This window comes from Eptatretus burgeri, chromosome 12, assembly GCF_056783735.1.
Source record: "Eptatretus burgeri isolate ZD-2024b chromosome 12, Ebu_testis_v1, whole genome shotgun sequence".
NCBI classification, from domain to species: Eukaryota; Metazoa; Chordata; class Myxini; order Myxiniformes; family Myxinidae; genus Eptatretus; species Eptatretus burgeri.
Window position 1 is genome coordinate 99,997,702 of NC_140972.1, and position 12,491 is coordinate 100,010,192.

Consider the following 12,491-nt stretch of genomic DNA (forward strand, 5'->3'; position numbering starts at 1 on the left):
ACGATCACGTGGCGTAGCCTATTAAAAGGCTGCGGCCCGACGATTCAAATCATAACCGCACTAGACATCGAAGTGTCAAGCCGCTGTCACACCTTGACGTTTTAGCTCGCGTATGCCGACGTATGAAAAATTTGCCGAATACGCTGGCACACATCGAATACGTTATGGGTAAGTTTTGTATACGTTAAGAGCACGCTGAAGCACGATGGCATATGTCGTAGTACGCCGAGTACGTCGACAAATTTTCAGCATGTTGAAAATTTTTCGACATATGCCTGCGTATGACGCACATGTTCTGCATATGCTGGCTATAAGTTGTAGGCACGTTACGTGATCGTTGACACACGTTACTTGTAAGTTACTCTTAAGTCGAAACACGTCGAGGTAATGTTTAGCCGACCCGAAACTTATTCCTAACCTATGAGTAGCGTGTTTTGAACCTATGTGTAACGTATCTCCAACGCATATTGACGTATGTAGATGTATTTGACGTCTTCCGGACGACCACGGAACTTACTGAACGTGTTACTAACTTACAGCTACCGTATAATGGCGTATTGGCAGCGTTTAGGGGAATTGGTATATACAAATGGGGTTCACACAGGAGGAACCCGTCAGTGTTCCAGACTCCATGGTTTTTTTTTTTTTTCTTCGGCATGACGGTGATGTTGACACTTCGATTGCTAGTGCGGTTATGATTTAAATCATTGAGCGGCAGCCTATTAATTATATTATATTATAACCGCACTAGAAATTGAAGTGTCAACATCACCGTCATACCGAAGAAAAAAAAAAAGAAAAAAAAAAACAGGAAGTCTGGAACACTGACGCTAACCATTACCTCGAAGTGTTTCGACTTATGAGTAACTTACAAGTGACGTGTGTCAACGATTGCATAACGCGCCTACAACACATTACTCATAGGTTAGAAATACGTTTTGGGTATGCTAAACATTACCTCGACGTGTTTCAACTTATGAGTCACTTACAAGCAACGTGTGTCGACGTGTGTCAACGATCGCGTAGCGTGCCTACAACTTATGGCCAGTGTATGCGGAACGTGTGAGTCATACGCTGGCATACGTCGAAAAATTTCAAGCATGTTAAAATTTGTCGACAAGCTCGGCATACTACGACATATGCCAGCGTGCTCTTAATGTATACAAAACTTACCCATAACGTATTTGACGTGTGCCAGCGTTTTAGACAAATTTTTCATACGTCGGCATACGCTGGCCAAATCGTCAAGGTGTGACAGCGGCTTAATATAAGTGCCAGAATAAAGGGAAGGATTTTCTTTCATTTTATCTTTCCCCTTGTCTGTTTTTGTAATGGTGTGTGGAGACATCTCTACTTTAGGCTTTAATTTACTTCACATTTTATTAAATCATGCTTCGATTTATTTCCATTAAAAATATTTGATTTATGTTCATTAAACCCTTGTTTATCAACTTTGCTTGTGTCTATTTGTTGTGGGTTAGAGTATAAACCCTTGGGCTTCCGTTCTGGTGAACGCCTCTGGTATGTGCATTTCCGCCTACCGTCTCGCACATGCCATAGTCTCCGGGGATCATATGCTCACCTCCAAGGTAGAACCGTTCGGCTATCCGTCGAGGTTGGTGTTAACCACCCCGTCCACGACAACTGGGTCAAGGGTGGGAAATTAACTTAACGGGAATGGACATGACAATATCTTGGTTGTATAAGTTAGTTCCACCCCTCCTTCTTATAATAGCAATTGTAAATTAGCTCAGGTGTAAAGGCCCGGTCACACCTTGACGTTTTAGCCAACGTATGCCGATTTTTGAATTTTTTTTCTAAAACGCTGGCACACGTTGAATACGTTATGGGTAAGTTTTGATAACATTGAGAGCACGCTGGCATACGTTGTAGTACGTTGCCATACATCGTTGTACGTTGCCATACGTCGTTGTACGTTGGCTTTAAACGTTGTACTTTTCGGTTGTCCTCAAATTTTTTCATGCTTGAAATTTCACGACGTATGCCGGCGTATGACTCACACGTTCCGCTACGCTGGCCACAAGTTGTATGCACGGTCTGCGATCGTTGACAGACGTCAACACATGCTACTTGTAAGTTAATCATAAGTTGAGACACGCCGAGGTAATGTTTAGAGTACCCGAAACTTATTTCTAACCTATGATTAATGTGTTGTTGGCACGTTACGCGATCGTTGCCACACATCGACAGACGTTACTTTTAAGTTACTCATAGGCTGAAAGACGTTGGTATAATGGATCGTCCTTGCGTCAGCGTTCACGGCCACGGCCAGGACACTTATTTGCAGCATTCTTCAAACTTTTCTTTGGCATGACGAGGATGTTCACACTTCGATGTCTAGCTTGGCTATGATTCCAATTGTCCATCGGCAGCATCTATTTAAAATAGTCGAGTTTGAGCGTTTTAACACGTTCAAAAGAAACGTTTCAAATTTCCAAACCCCAGCGTCAAAAAAAAAAAAAAAAAAAAAAAAAAAAAAAAAAAAACGGCGAGTGACAACAATTTAAATCGTTCATTGTAAACAATGAAAATAGTTGAGTGGTACCGTTTAAAAGTCGTTGAGTGTAAAAAAAATTCAATTGTTGAGCGCAAGCGTCTACTTTCAATAGTGGAGATGCAGCCATTTAAATCGTTGAGTGGCAGCCTATGAACCTACCCGTGGACACACGGACGCGCGGACGCAAGGACGATCCATCATAACCCACACCCTCCCCCTCACACCCACCTACTACTGCCAACATGAACAAACTACTACTAATACTAATACTAATACTAATACTAATACTAATACTAATACTGATACTGATACTGCTACTGCTGATATGGACATCGACTCAAAAAGGACTCGAAAACACTGTTGGGTTCCCCTTTTATGAGCAGCATTTTTATATACCAATTCCCAAAACCGCTGGGAACACGTCTTTATATGGCAGTTGTAAGCTAGAAACACATTCATTTTTTTTTTTTTGTCGACCGGAAGACGTCATTGGAATACGTCTACATACGTCGCTGTGTGTTGGGACTACGTAAAGAATTGGTTCAAAGCACGTCAAACATAAGTTAGAAATAAGTTTCGCGTAAAAAAGACATTACCGCGACGTGTTTCGACTTATGAGTAGCTTATAAGTAGCCTTTGTGGACGTGTGTAAACGTCCACATATCGTGTGTAAAACTTATCCCCATCGCATGCGAACATGTGTCATACGCCGAGTACGTCGTAAAATTTTGAACATGTTCAAAATTTCTTGACGTACTCTATTTACTACGACTTATGATAGCGTATTTAGCGTTCTACTCGCGCATACCAAACTTACCCATACCGTATTCGACGTGCCCCAACGTTTTAGACACACTTTTTGTTACGTCGGCATACGCTGGCAAGATCGCCAAGGTGTGACCGCGATTTTGACCCTTCCATTTCTACGGCAGTTATGATTTGAATCGTTGTGCGTCAGCCTTTTAATAGGCTACGTCACGACATCGTCGGCGATGCGTGCAACGCGCTATGCCTGAGTTAGACTATCGTTGGGCATCGGTTGTGTAGGCCGACAACAGGTTCAGCATTCGTTGGTATAAGTTATCTATAACACAACGAAACGTTCTGTGTAGTTACGAATGCATTATACATAAGACCAAGTCGCTATGAATACGTCCGAATCTTTAAAAAAAAACATCAAAAGTTCAACGTAAGCCAGCGTTTTACATAAATTTTAACACGTTGCCATCGCTGGCTAAAACGTCGAGGTGTGACCGGGCCTTAACCAATCACCATCAAAATCACACACCAAGTTAATTGGCCTCTACCTGTGTTAAATTGTCATGATTCTGATTACAGAATAAAATCAGCTGTTCCTGAAGGTTTCCTCTGCTGGTTAGTGCATTTCACAACAAAGACCAACCATGAGCACCAAGGAGCTTTCAAAATACCTCCAGGATACAAATGTGGAAAGGCACAGATCAGGGGATGGGTATAAAAATATTTCAAAGGCCTTCAATATCCAATGAAGCACAGTCAAGAAAGAAGTGGAAGGCATGTGGTACTACCAAGACCCTTCCTAGAACAGGCCGTCCCTCCAAACTGGATGTTCAAGCAAGGAGGAGACTGATCAGAGGCGTCACCAAGAGGCCAATGGCAACTTTGAAAGAGCTACAGGCCTTTGTGGCAAAGACTGGTTACTGTGTGCATGTGAAAACAATATCCCAAGCACTCCACAAGTCTGGCCTACACAGTAGGGGGGCAAGAAGGAAGCCATCACACAAAAAAGCCCACCTTGAGCCCAGGTTGAGGGATGCAAAAAACCACTGGAGATTCTGAAGCTTTGTGGCATTGACACATCTTCAAAAATTCCCAGTTCCACAAAACTCGTGGAAACATGAACCAAAAGCGCAAATTGAAAGCAAGGAAGTAATGCTCACGTACGACCTGATGATCCCATCCAGTGTGAACATAGAAAACAAAGCACTGTGACTTGATATAGTATTCAGATAAAAAAAAGGAAAAGAAGACATTTTCAACTGAGATTTCAGTACCCAGTGATTTTGGTCTAAATTATGCAGAAATCAGGAAAATGACAAAATATCAAGATCTCAACAATGAAGTGAAAAGTTCCTGGAAGCTAAAGAGCACCAACATTGTACCAGTGATAATTGGAGCAATGGAAATGATAAAGAAGAACCTCACAAAGATGCAACAAACCATCCCTGGGAACATCAACACAAAAAACTACAGTCGGAGGCTGTTCGGGGCTCAGTGACGATCCTGAAAAGAGCCCTCGGAACAAAACTCTGAGAACAAAACAAGTTTACAACTTCGGCCATGAATCACAATCCTTCACCAAAACAAAGGTGGATACTTCACGTCCTGGGAGGGCTCCATTCCACCTTCTGAAACCCAAAACCCAAATTATGGAGATAACAATCAACAACAAACACACACACGCACACACGAACTCCCTCCAAGTGAGATTTTTTTTTTTAAACATAATGAAGCTTTGTACAACATTCGGCTTTTAATACCTTTGCTGCTTTCAATTTGTCTCGTATCCTTTCTCTCATGGAGAGTTCAGAAGAAGTTGCAGGCTTTCTCTCAACATCTACAGCACACATACAAAGGAGATAATATAAAAGCAGTGTTCTTAAAGCGTACAATGTATCAGAGCTTAAGCAACACATCACTCCCACCTACATTCATCCACATAACGTATAAAGGTGACACCGATTGTACATATTACTGAGAGAAAAGGGGCGTTTGGTCTTTCTGAGACCTCCACCAATGTTATCCAGTGGTCTCTCCACAAAATGACTCACTCATTCCCTTCACACGTTTTAGCATCACTTCACCTTCCACAGTGTTTCTATTTTGCTCTTACCATTGAGATACAGTGGCTTGATGTCTTCTAGAGGCCAAAAAAGTTCCTATCCTGACATTTGAGAGCCTTGTAACATGGTTCATGGAAGACCCTGCCTGAAGGTGTCCAATGATTGGATTCCTCTCAATTTTTCATGGAAGTGATATTGCAATGGATTGGTAAAGAATGCGACTATACTGGCACTCAGGAGAGCATATACCTCCGCCAGACTGAATACTTTACGTTTTGTATCACACAGATTGACCAGATCTGCATTTGGACCTCAATGAGAATCGAATCGGCTTGTTCTTGTCAACTACCCAAATCATCCACCAAGTTTTGTAATAATCCGACGACAACTTTGAGATATCGTGCTAAATATCGTTTTTGGCACCATCCCTCAATGATGAAGGATCACTGAGGGATTTAAAAAAAATTATTGGATCCACATGCAGTTCTTCACAAACATCTCAACAATTCCTCCTGATCATTCCTCTCCCACGTCTGTCTGTCTGTCTGTCTGTCTGTCTGTCTGTCTGTCTGTCTGTCTGTCTGTCTGTCTGTCTCTCTCTGAACCTCTCTCTCTCTCTCTGAACCTCTCTCTCTCTCTCTCTGAACCTCTCTCTCTCTCTCTCTCTCTGAACCTCTCTCTCTCTCTCTGAACCTCTCTCTCTCTCTCTCTCTGAACCTCTCTCTCTCTCTCTCTCTCTCTGAACCTCTCTCTCTCTCTCTCTCTCTGAACCTCTCTCTCTCTCTCTCTCTCTCTCTCTCTGAACCTCTCTCTCTCTCTCTCTCTCTCTCTCTCTCTCTGAACCTCTCTCTCTCTCTCTGAACCTCTCTCTCTCTGAACCTCTCTCTCTCTGAACCTCTCTCTCTCTGAACCTCTCTCTCTCTCTCTCTGCCTCTCTCTCTCTCTCTCTCTCTGCCTCTCTCTCTCTCTCTCTGAACCTCTGAACCTCTCTCTCTCTCTCTCTCTCTCTCTCTGAACCTCTCTCTCTCTCTCTCTCTGAACCTCTGAACCTCTCTCTCTCTCTCTCTCTCTGAACCTCTCTCTCTCTCTCTCTCTCTCTCTGAACCTCTGAACCTCTCTCTCTCTCTCTCTCTCTCTCTCTGAACCTCTGAACCTCTCTCTCTCTGAACCTCTCTCTCTCTCTCTCTCTCTGAACCTCTGAACCTCTCTCTCTCTGAACCTCTGAACCTCTCTCTGAACCTCTCTCTCTCTGAACCTCTGAACCTCTGAACCTCTCTCTCTCTGAACCTCTCTCTCTCTGAACCTCTCTCTCTCTGAACCTCTCTCTCTCTGAACCTCTCTCTCTCTGAACCTCTCTCTCTCTGAACCTCTCTCTCTCTGAACCTCTGAACCTCTGAACCTCTGAACCTCTGAACCTCTGAACCTCTGAACCTCTGAACCTCTCTCTCTCTGAACCTCTGAACCTCTGAACCTCTGAACCTCTCTCTCTCTGAACCTCTGAACCTCTGAACCTCTGAACCTCTGAACCTCTGAACCTCTCTCTCTCTCTCTCTGAACCTCTGAACCTCTGAACCTCTCTCTCTCTGAACCTCTGAACCTCTGAACCTCTGAACCTCTCTCTCTCTCTCTCTGAACCTCTGAACCTCTGAACCTCTCTCTCTCTCTCTCTCTCTCTCTCTCTCTCTCTCTCTCTCTCTCTCTCTCTCTCTCTCTCTCTCTCTCTCTCTGAACCTCTCTCTCTCTCTCTCTGAACCTCTCTCTCTCTGAACCTCTGAACCTCTCTCTCTCTCTCTGAACCTCTGAACCTCTCTCTCTCTGAACCTCTGAACCTCTGAACCTCTCTCTCTCTGAACCTCTGAACCTCTGAACCTCTCTCTCTCTGAACCTCTGAACCTCTGAACCTCTCTCTCTCTGAACCTCTCTCTCTCTGAACCTCTCTCTCTCTGAACCTCTCTCTCTCTGAACCTCTCTCTCTCTGAACCTCTCTCTCTCTGAACCTCTCTCTCTCTGAACCTCTGAACCTCTGAACCTCTGAACCTCTCTCTCTCTCTGAACCTCTGAACCTCTCTCTCTCTCTCTCTCTCTCTCTCTGAACCTCTCTCTCTCTCTCTCTGAACCTCTCTCTCTCTCTCTCTGAACCTCTCTCTCTCTCTCTCTGAACCTCTCTCTCTCTCTCTCTCTGAACCTCTCTCTCTCTCTCTCTCTGAACCTCTCTCTCTCTCTCTCTCTCTCTGAACCTCTCTCTCTCTCTCTCTGAACCTCTCTCTCTCTCTCTCTCTCTCTGAACCTCTCTCTCTCTCTCTCTCTAAACCTCTCTCTCTCTCTCTCTCTCTGAACCTCTCTCTCTCTCTCTCTGAACTTCTCTCTGTCTCTCTCTCTCTCTCTCTCTCTCTCTCTCTCTCTCTCTCTCTCTCTCTCTCTGAACCTCTCTCTCTCTCTCTCTCTCTCTCTCTGAACCTCTCTCTCTCTGAACCTCTCTCTCTGAACCTCTCTCTCTGAACCTCTCTCTCTGAACCTCTCTCTCTGAACCTCTCTCTCTGAACCTCTCTCTCTCTGAACCTCTCTCTCTGAACCTCTCTCTCTGAACCTCTCTCTCTGAACCTCTCTCTCTCTACCTCTCTCTCTCTCTCTCTCTCTCTCTCTCTCTCTCTCTCTCTCTCTCTCTCTCTCTCTCTCTCTCTCTCTCTCTCTCTCTCTCTCTCTCTCTCTCTCTCTCTCTCTCTCTCTCTCTCTCTCTCTCTCTCTCTCTCTCTCTCTCTCTCTCTCTCTCTCTCTCTCTCTCTCTCTCCCTCTCTCTCTCTCTCTCTCTCTCTCTCTCTCTCTCTCCCCCTCCTCCCTCTCTCCCCCCTCTCTCCCTCCTCCCTCTCTCCCCCCTCCCTCTCTCCCCCCTCTCTCCCCTCCCTCTCTCCCCCTCCCTCTCTCCCCCTCCCTCCTCTCTCTTTCCCCCTCCCTCTCCCACTCTCTCCTTCCTCTCCCTCCTTCCTCCCTCCCTCCCCCCCTCCTCCCTCCCCCACCTCCTCCCTCTATCCTCTCCTTCTCCCTCTATCCCTCCCCTCCTCCCTCTATCCCTCCCCTCCTCCCTCTCTCCCCCCTCCTCCCTCTATCTCCCATTGTTAACCACTGTATAAACATCTGTATAACGTGAACAACAGTCCTTTACTCAATTCTCTTTTGAAAATTATTTTCGAGCGAGGAAACAAAAGGTGCTCGCGCGCGCGCGCGAACGTGTTGCCTAGCAACCGTTAGCGTTCTCAAGGGCACGTCATCGTTTTTCATTCCTTATCCTCACACAAACCTGCACACCTTGACTACATCTCCATTTAACCGATTCACAGCTCCCCCTCCAAAGATCCACCACTCACCTGATGTCATTTCACTGAGAACGCGATCACAGCGAGGGGTGAACACTTAAACCTCGGCACGGGAATCAATAACATCGTCATCCATCCCTTTCAAAGTTCACACGGACATTGAAACACCACGAACAAAATACCACCGGTAACTGGACTCTCGTTTGAGCGAATTAAATCGAACTCTCGATGAAATATCCGTGACATTTGTTTTTATTTTATGGTGATTTATAATTTTGTTTCATGTACTATAAAGTAAGTGATATTAATGATTTATAATTTTCCTCTAAATTAAGTGATATGAATGAAGTCTCATTTCCAGCTGTATAAATTATTATTAGTTATAACGTGAAGGTGAGACACCGGTACCACTGAGTAAAAGTCCGCCGATACACCGCACTGCAATGCCATGAATGACCAAGTCCACATTGAATATTTCCCTTTCACAGGTCGCTCGCAGCACGTTCACAGGTCGCTCGCAGCACGTTCACAGGTCGCTCGCAGCACGTTCACAGCACGTTCACAGATCGCTCGCAGCACGTTCACAGCAGCACGTTCACAGCACGTTCACAGGTCGCTCGGGGCACGTTCACAGCACGTTCACTTCAGCACGTTCACAGCACGTTCACAAGTCGCTCGCAGCACGTTCACGTCAATCCTCTTCCCGACCTCGTCGTTCTCTATTTCATCGGCATGTGTCAATATTAAATGTGGGCTACCATGGCTCTTTGTTCGTTCATGACAAACCAAAACGTGGTCAGGTTAGATTCTGTCAGGTCAGGTTAGATCTGCGACCTGCTACAGGTACCATGTAAACCTTTACTAACCTGTTCCATGGTCAGGTTGTCGGCGACTAAACCGTCTCCACCACCAGGTTTTCTGGTGAGGAGGGTGTTTGGATATGGACACCCAGCATGATTAAAAACAAAACCTGTCAAAGGGCAGAGGAGCTCCTTTTGAGCCAACGGCCATCCATATCTAGTGCCCAACTGTGTCTGCGGACGTCCTCCTGCAGTTGGGTTACTTTTTATTAGGAGGTTGTGGCAGGATTTGCACTCCGGCCACCGTAAAACCCTTCATTCCGCAAAACGCAAAAAACCTGAAAACCCACTCCGTGGGAGTACCTCCTGCGCAGCTTCCCTTCGCAGGGCAGCTCACCGGATGAAGGGATTGCGGCAAAGCCTTCGGGACCCCCAATCTTTGATGAAAGGAGGGAAACCACGGGGTAACCTCCCTGGGTCAGATTGCGGGAGAGTGTGTCGGAGTGGTGCTGAGGTGTCGTCCACCAGACGGTGGTCGCCCTGGGTTAACCTGAGGCGGTCCCTTCGGGTGGGTGCCTGGAATGTCCTATCCCTAAGAGAGGATGAGCACCTGTCTCTGTTATCATCTGAGCTCAAGCGTTTGGACATCGGGATTGCAGCTCTCTCTGAGGTTTGGAGACCGGATTGCGGCGAGAAAATGGTGGGTGGTTACACCTACTATTGGTCTGGTCGCTCTGATGGTTACCATGCTCAAGGAGTTGCTGTAGCTGTGTCCAATAAGCTGACCCCAATGATAATTGAGGTAACACCGGTCAACGAGCGTATTATGAGATTAAGGATTTGTCACTCCTGAGGTGTCATTTCCATGGCCTCTGTCTATGCTCCGACTGAGGCGAGTGACCACACCGTGAAGGACACATTCTACGCCACACTCGAGTCTGTGGTTGATCAGTGCCCCAGAAGAGATACACTTCTTGTCTTGGGGGATTTCAATGCATCGACTGGAACTGATAGGGATGGTTATGAGGTGTGTGTTGGTCCCCATGGGTCAGGAACTATGAATCAGAATAGAAATAAGTTCCTTGACTTTGCAAGAAGTCATGTACTTAGGGTGGCTGGTTCATGGTTTCAGCGCCCACAAGCTCATCGCTGGACTTGGTATTCCAACGCTGGTGGTGTGGCAAAGGAGATTGACCATGTCCTCGTTGACGGTCGCTGGAGGATGATCCAGAACTGCAGGGTCTACCGGAGTGCTCAATTCCTCAACACAGACCACCGGCTTGTTGTAGCAACTCTAAAGCTGCACCTTAAATCCTGGAGAATGGTACCATCCCAGCCGAGGCTGGATGTTGGCAAGCTCAAGGATGAGAGAGTAGCTGAGGAGTTTGCGAACAGGCTGAGTGGACATTTGGGGTGTCTGGGTGCTTTGGGGGGTCCTGAAGAGTTGTGGAGTGCCTTCAAGACCACCGTCCTTGATGTTGCTGGTGGATGTCTTGGAACTCACCGAAGGGCGAAGAATAATTTTGTCTCTCAAGGGACACTGGATACCATTGACCAGAGTCACAGGGCCAGGCTGAATGGCAGAGCTGAGCTGTTCAGGGCGCTGAGGCGTAAAACTGGACGCGCACAAAGGGTGGACAAGGAGGCCTATGTGCGAGGAATCTGTGAGGGGGTAGAGCATCACCTGCAGACAGGTGATTCTCGTCCCGCTTTCAAGGGAATTTGCGCATTGCGTTCATCCAAGCCCATCCCTCGGGGCACTGCAGTTGGAGCAGAGAGTGGTAGGCTCTTGACAGAGGAGACTGAAGTGAAGGCCCGCTGGGCCGGTTACTTTGAGCAGTTGTACCAGGCTGATCCCCCAGCTGTCGAGTTGGATGTCAAGGGTGATACAATCCCTGTTTCTGACCCTCGAATCAACTGTGGTCCACCTTCGCTTGTGGAAACATGGGCTGCGGTGAACCGGTTGAAATGGGGTAAAGCTCTAGGAATCTGTGGCATCCATGCTGAACTTCTCAAGGCTGGTGGAAATGCTGCACTCGTGTCGTTGCATGCAGTTTTGTGCTCTGCCTGGAACACAGGCATCATCCCAACTGATTGGAAGAGGGGCCTTGTTTTCCCTCTCTGGAAAGGGAATGGTGATCGCCATGACTGCAATAACTACCGAGGGGTGACGCTGCTCTCAGTGCCCGGGAAGGTCTTTGCTCGGATAATTCTTGATAGGGTTCGCCACCATCTGCTTGAGCACCAGCGTCCAGAGCAGTCAGGCTTTACACCAAACAGGTCAACGATTGACCGTATCCTTGCTCTTCGTGTCCTTACCGAACGCAGACGAGAGGTTCGGCAGGGGCTGCTTGCAGCCTATGTTGATCTCTGTAAAAAGTTCGATTCAGTGAATCGGGATACCCTCTGGAGGATTCTTGGTCTTCGTGGGGTGACACCAAAACTGATCGATCTGATGTCTGAACACTACTCTGGTACTGAGAGTGCTGTGAAGTGTGGTGGTACCATCTCTGACTTATTTCCAGTTGTTACTGGAGTCCATCAGGGGTGTGCACTGGCCCCCACACTTTTCAGCATTTGTATGGACTGGATTTTAGGGAGGATGTCAGAGAGATGAAGCTGCAGTGCATCGTTTGGGAATGTCAAGATCTTGGACCTTGATTTCGCAGGTGATGCAGTCATCTTTGCGGACACTTTAGATATCCTTTTGGGGGCCCTCGCGGTGCTGAATGAGGAGTCGGAGCCACTGGGATTACGAGTTTCTTGGGTCAGGCTTTCAATGACATCTTGGATGCTGCTGTCCTGTCTGTGTCTGTTTGTGGTGAGGATGTTGAGGTCGTGGAGAGATTCACTTACCTTGGCAGTGATATTCATGTCTCTGCTGGCTGTGAGTCAGAGGTCAATAGACGTCTGGGTCGGGCCTGGGGAGTCATGGATTCACCGGATCATGAGGTGTGGCGCTGTCCGTACCTGTGCAGAAGGACAAAAGTCCGAGTCTTCAGGTCCTTGGTGCTTCCAGTCTTGCTCTATGGATGCGAGA

At 46.8% G+C, this 12,491-nt stretch overlaps 1 protein-coding gene across 5 annotated transcripts in view; it reads right to left on the reverse strand.

The window, feature by feature from the left end:
* The window catches only part of CC2D2A (coiled-coil and C2 domain containing 2A), a 209,620-nt gene extending 200,708 nt beyond the window's left edge, over nucleotides 1-8,912 (reverse strand). For 4 of the 5 annotated variants that reach the window (XR_015050071.1, XM_085849076.1, XM_085849079.1 and 1 more), the window contains exons 1-2: nucleotides 8,703-8,912; nucleotides 5,038-5,114 (exon numbers count right to left, since the gene is read on the reverse strand). Coding sequence is in view for 4 of the 5 variants with exons in the window: in XM_085849076.1 (XP_085705202.1) it covers nucleotides 5,038-5,114; nucleotides 8,703-8,712 (87 nt within the window). In the remaining variant the exon portion in view is untranslated. Of the gene's footprint in view, nucleotides 1-5,037; nucleotides 5,115-5,390; nucleotides 5,634-8,702 lie in introns of those variants that run through there. The other variant, XM_085849077.1, reaches the window with a different exon arrangement.
* Nucleotides 8,913-12,491: the final 3,579 nt, after the last annotated feature.